Raw genomic sequence first — 22,058 nt, 5'->3', positions numbered from 1 at the left:
TCCTAGTGCCATGGAAAACAAAAGAATTTGGACAAGATTTCCTAATCTGCCCAATCACTTTGTTCCTCTAGGATATTCTTTTAAAGCTGTCATGCACTACCCCCATACATTAGATGGATTGGAAGACTCTCGTCTAAAGTCTGTGGGCACTTTAACTCTCAGATGGATTAGATTCACTAAAAACAATTTACTCTCCACGTGACTGTTAAAATTCGTTAATCAAAAAGAGCTTTGCAGCAAAATCATGTAAATGTGGGACAGCAAACATGCTTACTATAGTTTCCCTTTAAAGCATAGCAGAACTCAACATGAAAAAGCAGTATGGATTAGTGGATGGCACCAAATTATGAGCAGTTGTTTCTAAACCTACATAGTTCTTATATAGTCCTTATATAGTTGGGTTCATCAACCTGTGACTGTTCCTCTGTTCTGGGCCACAACCTAAAATTCCATTTCACCCACCTGAAAGTCTAGGACAAAAGCAGGCAACACCCTTTAGTGCCCATGGCTCGCATACAGTTGTGCCAATTTCATCTTCACTGGTCACACACAATGCCAAGACAGAGGATAGCAGTACATAGTGGTTTTGTAGTTCCAAAGTGGTCAAAGCCACAAGCTGCCTGGTATGCATAGTCCACAAATGGGGTCAAAAACAGTAGGCTGGACACTTCTCCGAGTCGCTTGAGTGCATTAGTAGGAAAATAAATAATAAAACATTTGATCACCGTCAAGCAATAGTCTGAATGAGTACTCATCATAGTGCTTTGTTCATTCTTCCTCAAAAGCGCAGTTTGAAGCACCAATATATTCTGAAGTCTTCCTGAGTTTCAGACCCATTTTTTGCAGTAGGCTGGGGGACTTTTTTGGTGTGCTGTGTGCAGTCAGTAATAAATTGGCCTCGTTTTCAAAGCAAACGTCCTCTTCAGTGTGAACAAGCCTGTGATTATTGCACCTGCAACAGAATGGAGAGGAGAACTGAGTGGCCAAATCACTTCCTACTGCATCCAGTAACTTCACTTAAGTGGGTAAACACAGATCTACATCATGACGGCTGCACTACACAAAGGTCCCATTTCTAATGCTTTTGTTTCCAGTTCCATCTGCCATTGTATTCCTAATATGGTCTGCTAGATTTTTTCTTCTTTTGTTAGGTGATTGGGTTAAAGTGCCAAATTATAATCTCTGCTATGTAGATAAGTGTCTAACTGTGCATGAATAAATGAGTAAAGCTTAGTTATAATGCATTGTTCATATAATTTTAGTGAAAATAAATATGTATTTCTTAACACACAGAGCTTGGTAATGGTGCACTAGATACAACACATCATTAAAGTACAGGTCATACACAGAGGGAGGAATCAAAGGGGTTAATGTACAGGTGACACACAGTGCGGAGGATGGAGATGAAAGTGTTAATGAGCAGGCAAAGACCATCGCATTGATCATAAGGCACATAGCAATTCTGATTGGCTCTGTGCATTTTGCCTTTGATCTGTGTTTTTTAATGACAAGTAATTTATAGAGCACTACTTTAAAACGGCACTCCAGCATACTAGTGCCACCAACCCGCCATTTTGAAAAGTACGGTGATAGATAAGTGTATGGTACGTAAAATCTTGACTCTCATTAATAGCTTTTGGCACTGCTTCTATCTAATGCTTCTGGGTGTGTCCATTGCTGGGCATTGTGGTTCTTCTGGACAGCCACAATGTCACTGCTTCAGTAAGGAACAGGCTATCCAACACACCCAGACACGTCATATAACAAAGATACCTGGACCTCTTAAAGTAAGCACAAATTTTACACACTGCCTACTGGAAAAGTTAAGAATACACTTTCTTCTTTTACACACTGGGTCTGTTACTATTTCATGAACATAACAACAGGGTTGCTTTAACCACTTGCTGACTTTTGTAATTATAAAAATGTAATGCCAGCAAGTGTTTTACTGCAAGCAACCATGGTCATCACAAGACCTTGATCTTGGCCTTGTCTTTGTGATCACTATTACAGTGCCGTGAAGGCCCCCCCCCCCTCCACACACACCACCACCCACGGTAGTTCCCGAGCTCTCTTGTGCCTCTGAGGAGCCCAGGACAGTGGTAAGTGGTTGGGACAACTTCTCACAGAAGACATGGTGGAACATCCTTTCCCCTATCTCCTCTGTGACAAATGAGTTTTGGGTTTAGTCACGTTCGGTTTCAGAACTGTAATTCACGATCTGTGCTTGGTTAGTTGTTTTGGATGGCAGTTGTGACATCGGGGGTCTACTAGCCCCCTGATATCTCCATAAAGAGTCCCTGTCACCTGCCCAAAGCTATCACAAGGGGGCTTCTTAACAATAAAGTTGAATGAAAAAAAATGTAAATAAAATAAATAAATAACAATAATTAAATTTTTCTTAAAGCACCCTCATCCACCCACACATAAACAATAATGCAAATGTGCATGTATATCCAGTATGTACATGTAAGCAGCAATAGTACCACACATGTTAGATATTACTGGAAGCATTTCTGTGAGAGCAATAATTCTAGAACGGAGAAGTTAAAGGATGGTTATAACCCCTATCATGTTTTTTTGCCATCTGTGTCCCTTCAGGGAGAGATCCCTTCATTTCCTGTCCAATACCCACAACGGGAAGTAAGAGGAAATCCCTCCCACGTGGGGGAAATCCCTCACAGTCACCAGGGCCACCAAAACTAGGGTCCTCATTGTAAAGTACAGTAACCAACAACTGCCAATCAGATTTCAGCTTAGGGATATCCGATCACTAAAACAAATTCTGACTGCTTCTAAGCAGTTATTGCACTTTTTACACTTCCTTTTGCCCATGAATAAAGGTCCTGATACATAGGATATGCAGTATATCAGAAAAATAAAGTAAATAATAGACCAACTGCTAATAATTGTCTCGCATAAGAGCTGATTCAAATTTAGAGGTATCTACCAAATTATTAAATATCCCAATCCACTGAATTAATGTTTTGTTTTTATATGGCCTCCAATATCATCCCTGCAGGTTGGGCACCCAGACCATACATCCATATCTTTCAAGACTGGCTATTACTAAGAATGGCTGAACCAGCTGCCGAAAGAGAGGTGTCAGTTAACCCAATCTGTGCATGTAAGGGTAATTGATGTTCTTATCACTGAATTCAGAATATTAAGCAGTACTCAGGCATATAAAACTGACATTTATTAAAAAACTGCAATTATTTGATTATGCATATATTTTTAAATCATATGGTTATAGGAGTACACCTAAAATAAAAATATTATCTATGTTAAGGATTAGATTCAATTCTGTGAAGTTTCTAATGAGATCATTGGTAGTTGCCAGAGTTTTATGCTGAATAGTTGACCCCTAACCCAGGCCACCTGTTATTCTCTTAAGTTCAGAGGACATTAGGGACCTGACCCACTTCAATTGCACACTACAGCTATTGTCACACAAGAGGCAGCTGCTGGCAAAGAGCTGCAGAGTGGAGGAGGGGACTTACCCATCAGTGGCAGGAGTGACGTCGTCTGCTGGCAAAATTCTGCTAATCTGCTTGTTCACGCTTTGGGCTATTGGTGACGAGGAAAGAGATTTCTGCATGAGAAGATGTAAATCTAAATAAATTTCATGTAACATATGAAAGCGTAATTGTCCTGATAAAAACTTGATTTATTACATTTATAGATTTTGTGTAATGTATACTGTACTGCTGACTTGCACACCTTTTTATAGGATTCCAAGATCAAAATTTTAACATAAATATTGATATTACTAATATTAGTAATTAATAATATTTAAATATGACTAATATTATTACAATTAATAATCAATAATAATAATAATAATAATATTATTATATAAAAATTTTATTTATTTTAGAAGCAAAGATACTACAGATATATTTAATTGCTTTCTCCTTTCTTTGGAATCATCAATTCAATATGAAGAAGTGCTTTTTAAAAAATGTTAGCATTTGCATAGTAATAAATCACAGTAATTCCCAAGTGAGCTTCGGGAGATCTGCACACAGAAGCCCAATCATTATGACAAAGTCTCCTCTGTCTGCACTAATCATTTTATCATTTCAATATGACTGAGGGTTTCTTTTCCCTTTGTGGGCAATACAAACAACAACAACAATAATAATAGTAATATTTTATTGTGAAATTTGGGCTATTTTCAAAATTAGTTCCTGTTTTTAACCCCTAAAGCTTCTTATTTTTGTGATAATGAAGAACATTATTCTAAAAAAGCTAGCTGATTTTTTTTTAAACTGATATTACTGTTTTTTATGATTTGCATTTCTCTTAACAGTCTCTCCTGTGAAGACAATAATAGCTATTATGAGTTACATACAATTTACGGTCATTTCAGTCCATACCATGCAGCTGGGGCATAATTATCCATTCAAATGTATTGGCTTGCAGCTTCATTAGAGACAGCAGGTGGATGCTACTGTTCCACTTGATACAATAACAACTTCAGCAGAGTAGTTTCCAGTAATAACAGTTAAACGTAGCACTACAGTAAGATTATCAGCATCATTTAAGAATGGGCACTCGTCTGCAGGGCAGCAATCCATAGTAACTGATCAGAATTCACTCTGAAGTCACATCTGCATGGAATGGTGTTGTATTGGTTGTTATGGGTTGATAAACAAAGTATAACTATAAAAGGGAATGGAGATTGGTTTTGTACATCTTTTCTCTTTTATTATTATATTATTATTATTATACAGGATTTATATAGTGCCAACAGTTTGCTCAGCGCTTTACAATTGAACTGGAGACAATACAGCAACAATACAGTTCAATACAAGAGGGAAAGGAGGGCCCTGCTCCTTGGAGCTTACAATCTAGGATATTTTTTAATGCGACATTGAATTGAATTAAAAAATGGTTTAAATAAAAAAATATATATATATACATATTTTTCAAGTATGTATTCTTAAAGTGATTCTAAAGAAAATAAAAACAAAAAAAATAAAAATAATAATAATCATAAACATGTCACACTTACCTGCTCTGTGGAATGGTTTTCCACAGAGCAGCCCTGATCTTCCTCTCCTGGGGTCTCCTGTTGGTGCTCGGGTACCGTCCCTCCCCCCCCATCCCCCTTAGCAAACCAACCCTGGCTTGGCCCTGTCCTCATCTCTTTTCACTCGGTCCTGTCCTCATTTCCCCTCACTGGCTATGATTGACAGCAGCAGGAGTCAATGCCTCTCCCCTGCCACCTCAACCTCCAGTGAGGAAAGAGAAAGCCAAGAGAGCTGCTGCTCTCGGGCACAGCTCTGGATCAAGATCAAGCTCAGGTATGGGGGGGGGGGACTTCACACAGACATTTTTTACCTTGATGCAAAGAATGGTAACTCTATTTACCACTGTAGGTGGGAACACAGCCACTCCTACAGAGATGGATTATGGACTATAGAATTTGTACTGTGCCAACAGTAGTACACATGGCCACAACTAACTAAACAAATGCAAGTGAGGGGAAAAAAGAAGAGTTTTGGGAGCTCATGGAGCAATTTACAAGGAGGCAGAAAAGACTGTAAGAAACAATCTCATGGAAAATATATTACAGAGCCATTAAGTAATGGAAATCTATGGATTATATTTGTAGAATAAGGATATGGCTTAGTGTCACTTTAACCTCCCTTGCAGTCTGATTATGTCAATATTTTTGAATGTCAAAGCAGTACATTGTTTAGCATGGAAACTTGTTTTATATTGTAGGCCTGTAATTCTTAGGAATAGCTCACTTAAATCTGTCCAAACAAGAGTCTAGTAAACATCCTGGGTATGAAAAAGTTTGAAACACGAAATCATAAATTATAATGTAATAAATAATTATAAAAAATAATAATAATACATTTAATTCACTTTAATTCAATAATGTAATCAAACCAAAAACACTGAAATTTGTTCAAACAAGGGTGCAATATTACTAGACACTGCATATTGGTTTAGTAAACATCCCAGGTATGAAAAATTTTGAAATATGGGACTGCAAAAAGTCTGAAATCACAATCAGGCACTGCCTGATCCGTACCACAGTCAATAGAGCACCAAGTTTGCCCATCACTGAGCTCAGTCGCAGAATCGTTGCTGTCGTCACTTTCAGTGTCTGAAGACGAATTTCCCCACGAATCATTATCGCTCAATTCTAATTCACTATTGCTGTTTTTTAGCTGGTCTAAAACTGCTTTTGACCTAAAGGGACACTTTTTGGATGCCGTGGAAGTTCTCAAGTTTCTACGCAGAATGGCAAAAGTACAGGCAAGGCACTGGACAAAGCACTAGGGACAAAACTGAGGAGAAATGGTTTGATACAGTAATGTAATCCTAACAGATTACAATGTATTGTGAGTATGTCATGTTTTGTTTACTTTTTTGAATCTCCCACCGCTTCCGCCCCCCTGCGTTACGGCGATCACAGGGAAGGGAACCCAGAAGACGGATGCTGGCATCGGCGGGAGGAAACAGTGGGAGGACATCGGGGGATCGCAGGACAAGGTAAATTACACTACAGTGTAATCCTGAGTGTGGCTCGGTGTTAGCGCTTTTGGTGCTGAAAATTAACCCCGAGCAACACTTGGGATTACCGCTAGGAAGGTTAAAGCAACTCTCTCTCACTTACAAACATCATAGGTATTTTCAGAAGTGCTTAGTAGTTCCTCTGCCCACCTTCAAGTCATTACAGGATACAGGAGTGACATGGAGGTCATCAGGAGGAACCACTGAGCATTGCAGAGGACAGAGAAAATCAACACTGCTGAAAGTGTCTATTTTGGAAAGAACTTCTCCAGGGAACCTGTGTTTGCAACATGGACAGCAAGAGAGGTAAATATTCCTTTGGTTCTTTTTTAAGTACAGAATCTTTTTTTTGCTTTAAAAATACATATTTTTCTTACATTTAAGTAAATATGAAATTTTATGTGTTAACATTTAAAATGTTTGCTTTTGAGCCAATAGTCATAGGTTCCTTTTTAAGTTTTCCTGGCTCTTACTTCACTGTGAATCCTATTGTGCATAGACCTCAAAAACTCAAGCTGAAATTTCCACACTGCAGTGGAGTATTTATCAGTAGTTGCTCCACCCTTATCAAACAATGAGTTAATTCCAAAGTTTTGGTCAGAGAAAGTTATTAAAAAAGGCGAATGCTGTGTTTTTTTAGCTAGATCATAGTCCTTTGTGAATCTATTATCATTTGTTACATTTTTATGTATGACAAATAATGTATTTAGCTGGTGAAAAAGACATTGAGAGTACCTTTGCACTATAAATCAATTTATACTCGACATGTGCTTTGTCAAGAAATACTTACATTTTGGTGTTGTACATTCTGATGATTTGTGGCAAACTTTGGTATTTTCATGTCTTCAGCGCCTGCTGTAAAGTACAAAGCAGAACAGAGTTTCATGTTACTGTATTTTGAAGGGAATGTATAGTGCTTTGATTATATGTTCTTTCTTGAATAATTATTTTTGGTAAATATAAATTATTCAATATACACAAAATTGAAAGAGCCTGAAAAGGGACTAACACGCCATCCCCCCCAAGCTTTTTCTGTTCCAATGGTGCTCTATGACGTTTAATTTAGAGAGAGAGGGTCTGAAGGCCAACAGCTTCTGTTGTGCTCTCTTTTTTTAGAAAACACAATGATCTGTTACAGGGTTACATACAATCTGTATGTAATATTTGTATACAAAATAAATCTTTTACATAGGGGTCTTGCTAATGCCTAGACAATGCATGGTCTAAATTTTTGTTCAGGCAGCCAGATGACTGTGATCTACTGTGCACTGGCTTGACAATTGTCCTTAGTAATCATTGACAATTCTTGATTTTGACAAGGATGACAGTTCTGGAACTTTCATCTTTTAAACAAGTCAGGAATGTCTTTAGATTATAAACTCTACCGAACAAGGCGATTCTTCTTGTATCGAAATGTATTGTAAGTGTACTGTCTATTTTCATTTTGCACAAACTTTTAACACCATATAAATGCTGTAATAATAATAATAATGATAATAATAATCTTACATCTTCTTCACTTTAATCAAGAACAAAATCATTGTGATTCTGGAATATACCTAAAATCCAATGAATACTCCAAATGCATGGTTCAAATAAAAATATATTCATCCTTACTTTGTCTATTACATCGGCGAGGGCGGCATTGTTGTGGCGGAGGAAGTTTCCACACTTCATCTCTAGTGCACAGGACATGAAACAGATCAGGCGGCTGTGGCAGATATTTTTGTGTCCAATGATTTGTGGCTCCAGGACTAGCTGTCACCTGTATGATAGAAAACCAGCTAAGTATGCATATGATAACCATTCTACAGTAAGAAACAGAGCAGGTACTCTGTTCTGAATTACCACTAAACCTAAGGCAAGCCATAGATTACTTGATTTACCCATGGTTGCAGGAAAGAAAATCACTTGATTCCTCCATCGACACAGTTGATGACAGTCAATGCCAAGCTGGGCTTTGTGCATCCATAGAAACACACATCATTGCCTAGCCCTGCCCACTGAACCCTCCTCACAACATTTGATTGAGCAGCAGCAGCAGGAACCAGTAGCTCCCACTTCTGTCTCAGTCCCTGTGAGTAGAGGGAGAAGGGAGAGAAGAGATGCCATGAAAAGCACTAAATCAATTGGGAATGCCTGGGTGCTATGTGCATCCTCATACCAAAATCCCATTTTAGTCTATTGGGACACAGCTGCTATATGACATGCAGGTGCCAGTCTCAGAACTCACCCTGTGTGCATCCATTCAGCCGCTTGTCTGGTAGACTAAAATGGGATGCTGGCACGAGGATGCATGTCGAACCTGTGCATCCCCATGTTAATAAAAGACAGACCTGCCCAAGGCACGGAGCTAATTGCCCCGTGTGAACGGGGCCTTAGGGAGGTGGGGGAACACAGCTGGTTTTAAAATATTTTTACCTTAATGCAGGAAATGCATTTACATTAACTGTGATAGCAATAAAAGTGATAAAAACTTGTGTAAAGAGACAGTTTAAAAATAAAAAAATTCAAATAAAATAAATATAATTGAAAAAATTAAAACGTCCCAGTCCCCCAGTGCTTGAACACAAATGTAAAGTATCATTGCAAATGTGCACTGCTCCAGAGCTTAGTAAATGAGGTAAAGCTTCGCTTAGCAAACAATACCCAATCACATGCAAGGAAATTTTTTTAAAAACTGCATCTTTGCTTGCACATGATTGGATGATAGAAATCAGCAGAGCTTTCCCTCATTTAGTGCTTCCCCTCAGATCTAGAGAAACTGCACTTACAGTGCACAGTGGCGTCCTGAGGCAGGTGCGGAGAGTGCGGCCCGCACCGGGTGACACCGGTCCCACTCCACGAAAAGATAAGTTATAAAGAAAACTGACGATCCCCACAGGATCGATCCGATCCATCATGCGGGGATCGTCGGCTTTCTTTACAAGTGCAGGGATCGCCGGCGTGCAACCTATACGGGGTGACACCGGACCCGCTCCAAGAAAAGGTAAGTTGTAAAGAAAGCCAACGATCCCCGCAGGATGGATCGGATCTGAGGATTGAGCATAATGGATCGGAGTCCGACCCATTAAGCTCAATCCGCAGATCTGATCCATTCTGCGGGGATCGTCCGAGGGGGTGTCACCAAGTGTTACCGTACCGGGTGACACCAACCCTAGGGATGCCTCTGCGCATACTACTTGCCTTAGTAAATCAATCTCATAATGTTTGGGGTTTCTAGCAAAAATAAATACTGTTTTTAAATGTAAACAAAAAGTGTAAGAAAAAGGCCTTGTCTTATAGTGGTTAAAATCAATGATACTGCAGTAATAAAGCTATGGATAGTTACATATACTGTACATAATACAAATTCTAACAATAATACCATTTCTAGCAATAATACCATTAGTCCTCATGCAAACTTGATGTTTTGATAATGCTAGTAACGTTAGCTGTGTAACGTTAGCTGAGCAAACTGTTGGCGCTATATAAATCCTGTATAATAATAATAATAAAGTTACAGCATTTTTGCATTAGCGTATAGCTGCGTTTTGCTGCGTTTAGCGGCGTTTTCCCACGTTTGCGTTTTATAGCGTTTTTTTAAAGAAAAAATTTGGGGGGGTCAAAAAATGTCCAAAAACGCCGGTTTGCGGTGGTTTGCTGCATTTTTCAGCATTAGAGCATTTTTTCAGGTAAGAAACTCTACAAACCCACTAGTCCTGGGTTTTTTTCCTGCCAAAAAAACGTCCCAGCCAAAAAACGTTGATTACAATCTATGTGCATGGACACATAGGATAACATGCTGGTGAGTTTATTAGCTGTAGAAAAAACAACGTCAAAGGCCAAAAACAGCCGCTGTAAAAACGTCCAGTTTGCAAAAGGACTTAGAATTCAACTGATCAGGCACTTTTAACTCTTATCAGCCAATATTCCCTGGTATCAGAGATCAGCAGCTTGAGCCTGGGTTCACACTGATGCGGTGCGGAATTCGCACCGGTTTCTGTGCAAATATCGCACTGTATCATAATCGCACCTCCAGGGGCGGATTGACAACTCATGGGGCCCCCAGGCAATAGGGGATCATGGGGCCCCTGTGTCCTTGCCCAAACTCAAAAAAGCCTATGAAAAAGGTACCAGAGGCATCTTATGGGGCCCCCTGACCCTGGGCCCTTGGGCAGTGCCCGCGTTTCCAAATGGTCAGTCCACCCCTGCACACCTCATTCATGCGAACCACTGCGGGTGTGTATGTTAACAACTCCCCAAAATCAGTTTGCAAAACGCAGTGAAATGTGCTGAACCGGGTCCCATGGGTGTGAATACCAATACGATCTCATTCTAGTGAGGACAAAAAAAAAGGGACCTGCACCTTTTTGGTGCACATGCGGTGCAATTTGAGCAATACAAAATGTATGGCTCAAATCGCACCGCACAGAATTCACATGTGATTTTCATGCAGGAATGCAGTGCGGTTCCTGTCTCAATCACATGCAATATGCCACAACGCAGATGTGTGAACCCAGGCTGAAGGTGGCTGCACAGGTATTTACAATATTATTAAATATATTATATATCAATAAACTCACAAGTTCTTACATTATTAAATGTGGCCTTCTGACCACCCACTGCTCTTCTTCTTGGTCGGATATAAGCTGTAAAGGAATGAACAGAAACCATCTTAAAATATGATGTATCCTGTTTTACAAAATGATGTCATTAGTATAACTAATTGTAGCGTGTAAGAACTCAACCATGTAACAAAATTTGCATAATAATTTCTGTGTACACTAACCACATCCTATGAAGCAGGCCAGATTTCAATTATGAAAACATATCACTTTCATTGAGCAATCCATATGACTTTGCTGCCAACCAGTTATTACTACCTTGTACACAATAAATGTGTTTTATTCATAATGTAGAATAAATTCAATAAATATATATATATATATATATACTGTATATATATTATAATATTGATATTGGTTTATACTTGTATGTCAAGGCTGCTCCCCTCCTAATACTTTGTCTTAGATTCAGGCCTAGGAGGCCTTTATACAAACAAAGGCATGATGCCAGCTACAGTTATTTCATTGCTTAATACATGTTTAGGGAACTTTGGCTCCATTTTCTTGCTTGAATCATTTTCCTCTTTGCAAGGCATCTGCAATGCAGGCAATGACATCATACTTCAAATATAACATTTTTACTTTTCAATTTTAGGCTGCTAAAGACATTATCGCCTTAAAGAGACCCTGTCACCATATAATTTTTGTCAACAAAAATATTTTCATGTGCATTTAACATATTTTATCTTTGCTATTTAACTTTTAATCCCCCTTGTTTAGGCATCCAAAAGTTATGAGAATGTTGCAGTGTGCTGACATCATAGAAGTGACATCAGCAGGCCAAGCAGATTCAGAACGGTCATTCAAAAGTTTATATGGGGAGGTGATGGGAGGGGTGAAGGAGTTAAGTAAAAATAGAGAATAATTAGAAACTCCCAGAACAGGAGAGGGATATGACGTGCAAGGGGGGTGGGGGCTGTACTATGGATCTAGTCGATTTTCCCTGCACTCCACATGGCAGCATACTGTGGGGTTGATTTACTAAAACTGGAAAGTGCATAATGTGGTAGAGTTGTGGTAGCCAATCAGCTTCTAATTTCATCTTGTTCAATTGAGATTTGACAATAAAACTGATTGGTTTCTGTGCAGAGATGCACCATATTTTGCACTCTTCAGTTTTAGTAAATCAACCCCTGTGGATCACCTTTGCCCCCTTAACTGCATTGGATTAACCTTACTATTAAAAATACACCACTAGCACAGGGTTCTTTTTCTGCCCTCACTCCAGAATCACTGCTAGAGGAACTACCTACCACATTCCACCCTAGCTTACCCTCTCCATGGTTGAAGACTCCCATGTTGATTGGTAAAAACTGTTGGATTGGTGTGCCCTAACTTCCAGGGTTATCAGTGACATAAATTGCTCATTTGTTGTTGTTGGGCAAACTCTCCTTTTTTCCTTTACTTTTCCATTACTTATCTTTTTACCTTCTAATGCAACTTTCCAGGCTCCAACTTCAGTGTTACCAAAGCAAGTGTGTAGGTGCATGTGCACATCCCTGAGTTATGATGTGACCAGTGAGGTAGGTCTGTTCTTCTATGTGGCCTCTGTTGAGACTGGTGTCAGTGCTTCTATGTGGAGTCTGTGGTTGCCTAGGTGGTGCGGGTGGTCCCAAAAGCCATTGGAGTCACACAGCTTTTGAATTTAAAGAGCATTGGCATTCCAGCCTCGTGCTGCCATTTTGCACCTTCCTTCTGCTCCCCTATTCCTTATTCCTATGCAAGTGGGTATCAGTTCTGTTCTGGAGTTTTGCTTTTTACTGAAGCAGAAGCAGAGGTAGGGAGACTTACTGCTTCTACGGCTTTGTTTCAGGATAAAATCAGAAAAAATATATTGAGAAGGTCGTCCTTTACGAAACACGTTAGGGTGAAACCAGTCCGGTTTGCTAGTGTGAAAGGAAAGATGAGAGACAGCCAAGAGTCCAGAGTAGCAAGACTTTACAGTGGCCACTATTATTGTCTACACAGCTGTTGAAGTCTAAAGCCATTTTTCTACCATGTATGTAAGTGCAATTTTAATTTATTAAAGTTTATGTAAGTTTCCTATTAGCCTGTGCTGCAGCTAGGTGAGTAGGAAGGATTTGACTACAAGGTTTCCATCTGCTGTTAAGCAGTACATACCGATCTCGTTAAAGAAAGGCATCGTTATTTGGTGAGGGAGCTTCTGATTTGAGGTGAAGCTGTCCATACTATTGAGGTGCTCTTTTGTTTCCGCACTTCCAAATTTTAAATACATTGGTGTATTATATTGGAACACTTTTGGTGTAATGGACTTCTGAGCATTGTGTATATCCACTTCACAATTTTCATCTGATAAAAAAGTTTCACATTTTGTTTTTCGTTATTGATACAGATACAGTCATGGCCGAAATTGTTGGCACCCTTGATATTTCTCCAGGAAATCATGTATTTCTCACGAAACGTATTGCATTAACACATGTTTTGCTATACACATGTTTATTCCCTTTGTGTGTATTGGGACAAAACAAAAAAAGGGAGGAAAGAAAGCAAATTCGACATAATGTCACACAAACCTCCAAAAATGGGCTGGACAAAAGTATTGGCACCCTTTCACAACTGCGGATAAATAAGAATGTTACAAGCATGTGATGCTCCTGTAAACTCACCTGGGGCAAGTAACAGGTGTGGGCAATATAGAAATCACACCTGAAAGCAGATAAAAAGGAGAGACGTTCACTTAACCTTTGCATTGTGTGTCTGTCTGTGCCACACTAAGCATGGACAACAGAAAGAGGAGACGAGAACTGTCTGAGGACCTGAGAACCAAAATTGTGGCAAAATATCAACAATCTCAAGGTTACAAGTCCATCTCCAGAGAACTAGATTTGCCTTTGTCCACAGTGCGCAACATTATCAAGAAGTTTGCAACCCATGGCACTGTAGCTAATCTCCCTGGTCGTGGACGGATGAGGAAAATTGATGAAAGATTGCAACGCAGAATAGTCCGGATGGTGGATAAGCAGCCCCAAACATGTTCCAAAGACATTCAAGCTGTCCTGCAGGCTCAGGGAGCATCAGTGTCAGCGCGAACTATCCGTCGACATTTAAATGAAATGAAACGCTATGGCAGGAGACCCAGGAGGACCCCACTGCTGACACAGAGACATAAAAAAGCAAGACTACAGTTTGCCAAAATGTACTTGAGTAAGCCAAAAGCCTTCTGGGAAAACGTCTTGTGGACAGATGAGACCAAGATAGAGCTTTTCGGTAAAGCACATCATTCTACTGTTTACCGAAAACGGAATGAGGCCTACAAAGAACAAAACACAGTACCTACGGTAAAATATGGTGGAGGTTCAATGATGTTTTGGGGTTGTTTTGCTGCCTCTGGCACTGGGTGCCTTGACTGTGTGCAAGGCATCATGAAATCTGAGGATTACCAAAGGATTTTGGGTCGCACTGTAGGGCCCAGTGTCAGAAAGCTGGGTTTGCGTCCAAGATCCTGGGTCTTCCAGCAGGACAATGACCCCAAACATACGTCAAAAAGCACTCAGAAATGGATGGCAAAGAAGCGCTGGAGAGTTCTGAAGTGGCCAGCAATGAGCCCAGATCTAAATCCCATTGAACACCTGTGGAGAGATCTTAAAATTGCTGTTGGGAAAAGGTGTCCTTCCAATAAGAGAGACCTGGAGCTGTTTGCAAAGGAAGAGTGGTCCAAAATTCCGGGTGAGAGGTGTCAGAAGCTTATTGATGGTTATAGGAAGCGACTGATTTCAGTTATGTTTTCCAAAGGGTGTGCAACCAAATATTAAGTTAAGGGTGCCAATACTTTTGTCCAGCCCATTTTTGGGGTTTTGTGTGACATTATGTCATATTTGCTTTTCTGCCTCTGTTTTATATTTGTTCCAATACATACAAAGGGAATAAACATGTGTATAGCAAAACATGTGTTAATGCAATACCTTTTTTGTGTGAAATACTTGATTTTCAGGAAAAATATCAAGGGTGCCAACAATTTCGGCCATGACTGTATCTGGTGTTTACTTGTTTTGTGTATTTACCACTTTCATTGTGAAAGCACTGTAGTAATCTTTTAGCACTGTATTAGAGTTTTGCTATACTTCTGTATTTTTACATATTAAGAAGTCACACTACACATTACCCATGTGATCAAGTTGATATCATGCATCATCAGAGCACATGGTGTTATGAAGAATTCACAGCCCACAGCGGTACCAAGCCCGCACTTCTTCATCCTCTAATAGCCCAGTCTGTATTTGTCTAGGAAATGAAGTTTGTTGGACATGTGGGGCTATTGCTTTGTCTGCAAAATGACATATGTAGGTTGTTTTAAAGAAGCTACAAGAGATAAAGAAGCAAAATGACAGAAAGTAAAATCATACATTAATCAATACTTTGTAGAAAGCATGCAGACGTTTGAGCAAGCATCCCATTCTGCAAAGAGGAGCAGGCCTACTGAGTCACAAAAATCTCAGTCACAGCTATTCAACTAGGAAATAACTCGGGGACTAAGGGGAGAGGATAATGGTTTTTAACCGTAATTTTGTTCAGATCCCTATAGTCAATACAGGGCCTCAGGGATTTGTCCTTTTTCTCCACGAAAAAGATTCCGTCCCCCGCCAGTGATGTGGACGGACGGATAAATCCCTTTCGAAGGCTTTCGTCAATATATTGTTTTAATGCTCCCAACTCCCGTTCAGACAAGGTAAAAATTCGGCCGAAGGGAATTTTAGATCCCGGGAGGTCAACTGGACAGTCATACGCCCTGTGCGGGGGAAGAATGTCTTCTCCCCGTGGACTAAAAACGTCAAGGTAGTGGTGGTAAACTGAGTGCTAGCTCAGTGTCTGCGTTTACACAAAGCAGAGTCTGGGTGTCTGGTGGTGACCTGGGGTAGCAATGCTCCTGACAATAGGATGAATTAAACTGAATTGACCCAGTCCTCCAGTTAATTTGGGGGTTGTGTGCTCATAGCCAAGGAGGCCCCAAAATAACTGGGAATAGTGGGGATGCAATGGCGTCCAAGCAGGGGAGATCTTGATGAAGACTGGCCATAAAATTTCAAATGGGGGGGGGGTCTCCCGGTCTACCAACCCAGATTTAATTTGAGTCCCATCGGCCAAGAGGATGTTTAGGCCGTGCTCCTTGGTCAGTAAGGGAATCTGCTGCTGAGCTGCAAAATTGAGATCAATAAAACAACTGCAGGCCCCTGAGTCAATAATGCCCGTCACCGGCACGGTTTTTCTGGGGAGCTGAAATGAGATCGGTATGGCTAAGTGAGAGGGTTTATATAAACAAGCAGGAGTCATAGCAGAAGCAATGGAGGAACACTTACTTAACTTCTCCGGGCAGGAATGTACCACATGGCCTGCTGCTCCACAGTAGAGGCAAAGGTTGTTTACCCGGCGTCTCTGGCGTTTTTAAACGTTAGGGAGGGCCGCATCAACCCAAGTTGCATCGGTTCGGCCCCCTCCGATGGTTCTGGATTCTGAATACTGGCAGGGGAGTTCGGAAAGGTAAGAACCCGTGGCAGCATCCATGTGGGTTTTAAATCTTGACTGGATCTTTCAGACCTCCGTTCCCAAAGCCTGCGGTCAATCTGAATTGCCAGAGTTATCAATCCCTCCAGGGAGCCAGGTACACCTACTCTGGCTAGCTCATCCTTCAGTGGTTCAGATAGGCCGAGGCGGAATCGGTGATGCAGAGCCGCGTCATTCAACTGGGTGTCCCGGCTCCAGCGCCTGAATTCTGAGGCATAGTCCTCTGCTGCCCGGCGACCCTGCTGCAAGGTATGTAGAACTGCTTCAGCCGAAGCAGATCGTTGCGGATCATCGTATAGTTCCGCCATTGCTTTAAAAAATGTAGAAACCGAGTTCGGGTGAGAGTGGCGAGTCTCTAACAAACAGTGAGCCCAGCCTTGGGGTTCACCCTGTAATAGGGATATGATGAATCCTACCTTCACGGTTTCAGAAGAAAAGGTCCGCGGTTGTAGTTCAAAGTATAATTGGCAGCAGTTCTGGAAGGCCCTGAACTTCCCTCAATCCCTATTGAACCGCTCTGGTGTTGGTACACGAGGTTCCGGTGGAGGCATGGCAACCATTGCTCCGGTGGGGGTTTCGGTAGGCCCCCTGGCTGGAGGCGGAGTTCCCGGGTTTGCGGGCGGAACTGTCGGTGAGGCTAGAGACTGAATACGCCCCTCCAGATGCGTATATCCCTCTTGGAGTATCTTGACAGCTTGGGTGAGGCCCGCCAGGTGCTAGCAAAAGGGACCTCTTCCAGACTCAGTCATGGCTGTATGGTTCTGTCAGGGACCGACTGACAGAAGCCTCTAGCGCCCCACAGGCTGGAATTCCCCAAGGCGCGGAATCTAAGCCCCGACTTGCTTGTTTACCAGAACCCCTGATGGTGGGGATGGACTTGGAGCAGGTCGAAACCAGGTCGTGACCCCTGGGTACAACCAGCTGTGGTAGAGGTACTTGCCAGTGGCACGTAGCGGGTGAGAGCCTGATGTGAAGAGGTGAATTAAGCGTAGTCAGACAGGCCGGGTCAGTAACAGTGGAGGCAGAACGGTACAGAGCGGCAGGCAGAGGGATAAACGGGTCACAGGCCAGGTTCAGTAACAGGAGGTCAATATGTTCAGGAGCAAACAGAAGAATGGTCAGACAAGCCAGGAATCAGAGCAGGAGACGGTCAACGGATCAAGGTCAAGCAGGGTCGGCAACAAGCAATCTCTCAGGATACAACAGGATAACAGGAGTAAGACCATACGGCACTTGAGTATTGCAAGAGCTGGTTTTAAATAGAGCGCCCTTCGCTGTTATTGGTGACAAGCGCGTGCCCGTGTGCGCAAAGGCGCATGCGCGGCCGCAACTGCCGCCGCTGGCGCCCAGGTCCTAGCGCCCGCATGTTAGTGTGTCTTGGCAATTTGCACATGCTCAGACCTATGCGCCGCGGCGAACCCTGACACACAGGCACGGGAGTCCATTCAAATGAATGTGCTCTCGTGCCCGTGCAAAACACAGCCCGCACGGCCGCATAGATGTGAACCAGGGTTCAAGGAGCCTTTTTGCTTGATCTTACCCAACAAGGTTCTCCTTCCTCATTAGAATACCATTTATATTGGAAAGTGGTACTTCCAGTTTTGAGAATGATACCCAACAAGAATCAGATGATTTCAGTAAACTAGACATAGAATGTTTGATTTCCAGATACCTAAAGAAACAGAAGGAAAGTCGGACATTTGACAACCCATTAATTTATCCTAAGAACCCAGTAAAGATGCAGAAGCCACATTGTCAGTCATCCCCTCCTGGATTCTAAAAACAATTCAGTATGCTTACACTTGCAAGAGCTTACTTCCACCCATGGAATTAAGAGCACATTTGATTAAATGAGTGGAGGCCTCCTGGGCTTCTCATGTCAAAGTTTCCATGGAAGTGATTTGCAAGGCAAATAGTTGGAGTTCAGCCAACACCTTACTCAACATTAAAGGCTTGATTCTATTTCTGTAGCCTCCTGTCATTTGGAGTGCTCAATTCTGTTAGCTACCCTGAAAGGCAATTAGACTTTTCTTCTTTGAGTAGTATATGGTGCTTTAATGTGTTTCTTCCTACCATGGACTAATGCTAGTTATGTCCCATAGTATGCTGTCATGAGGAGTGCTGGAAATATGTAAAATAGTTTTGATTTTTGATTCTTACAGTAATTCTTCATTCCTAGCTAGTCCTCACAAGAGCATAATTCCCCCTCCCTCTTGTCCTGTCGTGAGTCTTGTGATGGAACGCTTGGGTGGTGGTGTATTCTCACTTTTGTAGTCTAGTAAGGTGGAAACTGTGAGGTTAACTGGCAAGAGCTGAGAGTATGCAGTCATGAGAGGTAGGCAGGAAAGGAAAATTATAGTAGGAATCAAAACAATGTTTTGTATTTCACACAAGTTCAAAGGAATATTGCAAAATTAATTTAAGGAAAATAAATACACTGCAAGCAAGCATTTGAAATTCATTTCATTCATGCTTTTATATGTGATTTTTAAGTTGGTGACAGGGTCTACTTAAATATAGAGGACACAGATCTCTTGCTATCTGACTGCGGAGTTACAGGGTTCTAAACTCTTTTTGACAATATTAACTAAATGTCAAACCAAACACAGGTACTCATGCTAATTATGAACACAAAGACCACTGACTATTTACTTTGAAAACAAAGTGCTATAAGCACTTTTGTGATTACCACTAAACACAATAAATAGGGAAAACTTACTAAAACTGGTGGAGCTGTGCATAGTAAGCAATCTGCTTCTAAATTCAGCTTGTTCAATTTAGCTTTGGCAATAAAACTCAGAAGCTGATTAGTTTCTATGCAAAGCTTCACCAGATTTTTCACTGTCCAGTTTTGGTACTCAACACATCAATAACTAGTTGACCAAACTTTTGTAATCCAATTAACAGTAGATAATAAAAGAATAGAAAATGCAGGTTTGCTGAGAATTTACATTTCATTTACATTGATACTAAGTGCAAATAGGCTGTTAACTTTGCAAGGGAAGTTGCACTTTTCAAGGGTATTTTCTTAAGAGCTTAGTGAATGTTGAAATGAATACCCAAGAATAAAGGATTTATACTTTTGCAGGATTGGATGATAGAAGTTGCCAGTGCTTCACCTCATTCAAGTTCTGGGGAAAATTCACTTTCCTTGCATTCTGAACAGTTTATTTGCCTTTAGTATATCAACCCCTTTGTGTCACCTTTGCTTTTGCTATCAACACATTTCTCTTTCAACATCTGAGTTGATTAGATCAATATGATTTGTTATTGATTCCTGGATGGGAGACAAAATAGCTGCTAAGTCAACAATAAAATGACCCATATCTATTGGTGATTATAATGAGAGAGAATGAGATTCTGCTTGTTGACCATAGTCAAGTGTAGTTAAATGTTCTACAAAATGCTCAATTGTGAATGGGGCTTATAAAGTCCCATTAGAAATTTTCAGCAGCCTAGAGGCTTCACAAGGTAACTACATCCAATCAGAAATTATTTGTGCAGATTAGTTCATATTTGACTAATGATTCTCACTATATCCCAAACTCTATGACATTATCATTTTCACTTTGCTCTTTCATATACGTTGTTTATGTGTATGTCAATCAAGTACATTTTAAAATAAGTATGTCATTGTTAATAAGACTTGTGATACTAAATCCAGCAAGCATATCCATGTAACCCACTTAGTGTCTTACATTTATACTTACTAGTATGTCTATTGTCTTAGATCCTTGCTTCATAGTTACTAATAATATATTCTGAACAATGGTACACTTTGAAGAATAGATTTGCTTGGCTTTGCTTGTTATGAGGTTAAAAAAATGTAAGTGACAAGCAAAAAGCTTGTAGAACTGCCATTCTGTCTTTTAAATAAATAAAAAAAACACACACTGTCAGTTTAAAAAGATGATAAATCTGCTGCTATATGCATGGAAATCAATAGTCGTAAACAAACAGTTTGTTTCATTTTTCATGGTCCTACCTTTGGACGAAAAAGAAGAGTTGAGGCTTTGTAAAGTGTCTTCCCTGTGGCTGCATATGTGGTTCATTGTGAGGTAGAGTGGTGCATCCAGCAGCTTGATCCAAGTGATCTGAGCTTCTCCTAAAAAGGTTTCAGAATTCAGCACCCCTGATCATTGTCCAGGTTTACAATGGACTGGCCAGGCTGGAGCTGTGATCTCATCTCATTCCTTATTCCACATTGTAACATTATTTACTCCCATCTGTCTTGTCAAGAATTCCATTCATACAAAGGTTTGTTGCCACAGAGCATAGTAAACACCCCAGGGCACTTTCCTGCATTGTCTCCATGCTGTGTGCCTAGAAAGCTTTGCATGTCACTGGCACACTTCTCAGTCTGCTTTCATGCATCACGTATTTTATGTCACTTGTCATAAAAGGTACAGCAGAGTAAAAATACAATCTAACTGTACAATTATGTATATATATATAATCCTTCTCTTTGTATACTTTGTTTCAAAACCAATTTTTGAATTGAACACTGGATTTACCAAGTTTCATATCTTCCCAGTATTTGCATGTTGTACATCTTACAAATTATCTTAAAACATTTTTTTGGTGACGTTGTGCTTAACAATTTGTGGTACAAGAAATTAATTGGGCTTATTTAATAACAAGCTTATGAAAAGTCATAATTAAGTAAAAAGAGAAAAATAAAGCAGAGCTCATATACAACTCAAGGAAATTAAAGAAATGAAAAAAAATAGATATTCAGCAAACATTCATATGCTTGTTTTGATTCCCTTTTAAGCCGGACTCCAGGAATTATTTGTATTACACATTTATATTGGTACAACTTAAGTATGCATATGTCATACCTGATGGGCCACTGGGGAAGCTGGAAATCACTGTAATAGTCAGAGCTGCTACAGTGATAGCTACAATTTTTCAGGTCCTGCTTAGGTTCTATGTGAGTGGTTGCCCCACTGTACACAGAACACGGGGTTGCTTCCTCAGAACTGACATTATTCACAAAATGCCTTGTTTTCACTGAAATAAATACAAGGCATTCAATGACAGCAGTGGTGCCTGGTGAGCAACCCCCAGTAGTCTGTGTTCAGTGGAACAGCTGCTCGCATAGAACGCGGAAACTGGACTACTGCGGCTATTGCTACTGCAGCTCCGATTTCTACACTGATTTTCAGCTTGCCCAGTGGCCCATCAGATATGGGATATGCATACTTACATTGTCTCAAGCTTGACAAAGAAGATTATGCAGTTCAAATAATTTCTGGAGTTAAGCTTTAGTTTTTTAATGAAGCCACTTGTTTTTTTAGCTAGCGATTAAAATAAATTTTCAGTAAGGTCAAGAGCAATGAACATAGTACAATACCTATTTTTTTTTACTTTAATTGTAACTAAAGGTAAAAC

General features: G+C 40.5%; 1 protein-coding gene across 1 annotated transcript in view; it reads right to left on the bottom strand.

Moving 5' to 3' along the window:
- Window positions 1-218: 218 nt before the first annotated feature.
- LOC149445037 (vexin-like) overlaps window positions 219-22,058 on the bottom strand; it is a 33,460-nt gene continuing 11,620 nt past the window's right edge. Inside the window, exons 2-7 of the mRNA XM_089654254.1 lie at window positions 20,650-20,769; window positions 11,113-11,168; window positions 8,155-8,302; window positions 7,328-7,392; window positions 3,504-3,595; window positions 219-952 (exon numbers count right to left, since the gene is read on the bottom strand). Coding sequence (XP_089510380.1) covers window positions 769-952; window positions 3,504-3,595; window positions 7,328-7,392; window positions 8,155-8,302; window positions 11,113-11,168; window positions 20,650-20,769 — 665 coding nt within the window. The 3' untranslated portion in view covers window positions 219-768. The remainder of the gene's footprint in view (window positions 953-3,503; window positions 3,596-7,327; window positions 7,393-8,154; window positions 8,303-11,112; window positions 11,169-20,649; window positions 20,770-22,058) is intronic.

This window comes from Staurois parvus, unplaced genomic scaffold (assembly GCF_062004578.1).
Source record: "Staurois parvus isolate SC_StPar_1 unplaced genomic scaffold, SC_StPar_1.0 ptg000748l, whole genome shotgun sequence".
NCBI lineage: Eukaryota > Metazoa > Chordata > Amphibia > Anura > Ranidae > Staurois > Staurois parvus.
Note: the sequence above shows the minus strand (reverse complement) of the source record. Positions and strands in the feature narration are given on the sequence as shown.